At 57.2% G+C, this 1,271-nt stretch overlaps 1 protein-coding gene across 1 annotated transcript in view; it reads right to left on the reverse strand.

Moving 5' to 3' along the window:
* The window catches only part of TEKT4 (tektin 4), a gene marked incomplete at its 5' end in the record, with an annotated part of 15,178 nt that extends 13,909 nt beyond the window's left edge, over positions 1 to 1,269 (reverse strand). Inside the window, one exon of the mRNA XM_014520132.1 lies at positions 874 to 1,269. Within this exon, the coding sequence (XP_014375618.1) occupies positions 874 to 1,269 (396 nt within the window). The remainder of the gene's footprint in view (positions 1 to 873) is intronic.
* Between the last annotated feature and the right edge of the window lie 2 nt (positions 1,270 to 1,271).

The raw sequence follows: 1,271 nt of genomic DNA on the forward strand, positions 1-1,271 counted from the left end.
CAGAATACCATCAGGTTAATATAAGGTTGTCAGGAAAGCATCTCTATATGCTCAGTGCCTGCCAAGAGCTGTCATCCGGTGCAACGGTGACCTGTCTCCCCTGCAGTCACTCGGTATACTGTAGATTCTGGTTTTTATTGTGCAACATCAGAGCCTACCACCTCTTTCTTTCCCTCAGCAAGATCAAACCACTCCTCCCCCTTGTAATACGGGGAGGAGAGGGATGGCCAGCCATTGTCTACCAGAGGGCTGCGACTGGTTCCTAGCCTGGGACCTAAATTGTACTGAACTGGCAGAGGCAACCTAGAGGAGGATCCCTGATCCATGGTCTGTGTTCACGTGTCTGGCATAGAAAAGACCACACGGGATGGTTTCACCAGTGACCCCCTGGTTGAGAATCATTGATTTATATGTTTGGTGTTCATGTGTCTGGTATAGAGACCACACGGGGCAGTTTAATGGTTTAATCAGTGACCCTCTGGTTGAGGATCGCTGATTTATATGCTCTGTGTTTGTGTCTGGTATAGAGGAGACCACACAGGGTGGTTTAATGGCTTAACCAGAGGCACCCTGGTTGAGAATCACTGATCTGTGGTCTGTGTTCATGTGTGTAGAGGCATAGAGGAGACCACACGGGATGGTTTCATCAGCGACCCGCTGGTTGAGGATCACTGATCTATATGCTCTGTGTTCATGTGTCTGGCATAGAAGAGACCGTGCAGGATGGTCTCACCAGCGACCTCCGGTTGAGAAGCACGGATCGAAGCGCAGGTGCCTTTGCCCAAGCGGGAGAAGATCTTATCAGGTGAGAGGCCGACTGGGGAAGAGCCAGGCAACGGCACCCGCCTGCCCTCGTCTCCCTTCTCCACTCACCTTCAGCAGCTCCACCTCCACCTGGTCCCGCACCAGATCCGGGGGCTGCCTCCTCTCCCGACACTGCAGGTTATCGGTGGCGATGGAGTAGGGCACCTCGGTGGCGTCGAGCGCCCGCTCCAGCCGCACCTTCTGCGCCGCCAGCAGCTCGGTCTCGGCCGCCAGGTCCTGGATCTCCTTCTGCAGCTCCGACTTCCAGAAGTGCAGGTCCTGCAGGCGCTCGCCCACCTTGGCGGTGGACTCCTCCTGGGTGCGCTGGGCCAGTGTGGCCGTGGCGGCCGCCAGGCTCTGGGCTTGGCGGCGGCAGCGCTCGGAGCAGTCGCGGTCGGCGAAGGCGTGGTGGTACTGGGCATAGTGGTGCTGGTGCCACTCCTCGGGCAGGTACTTGGCCGTGCGGA

This window comes from Alligator sinensis, unplaced genomic scaffold, assembly GCF_000455745.1.
Source record: "Alligator sinensis unplaced genomic scaffold, ASM45574v1 scaffold1283_1, whole genome shotgun sequence".
NCBI lineage: Eukaryota > Metazoa > Chordata > Crocodylia > Alligatoridae > Alligator > Alligator sinensis.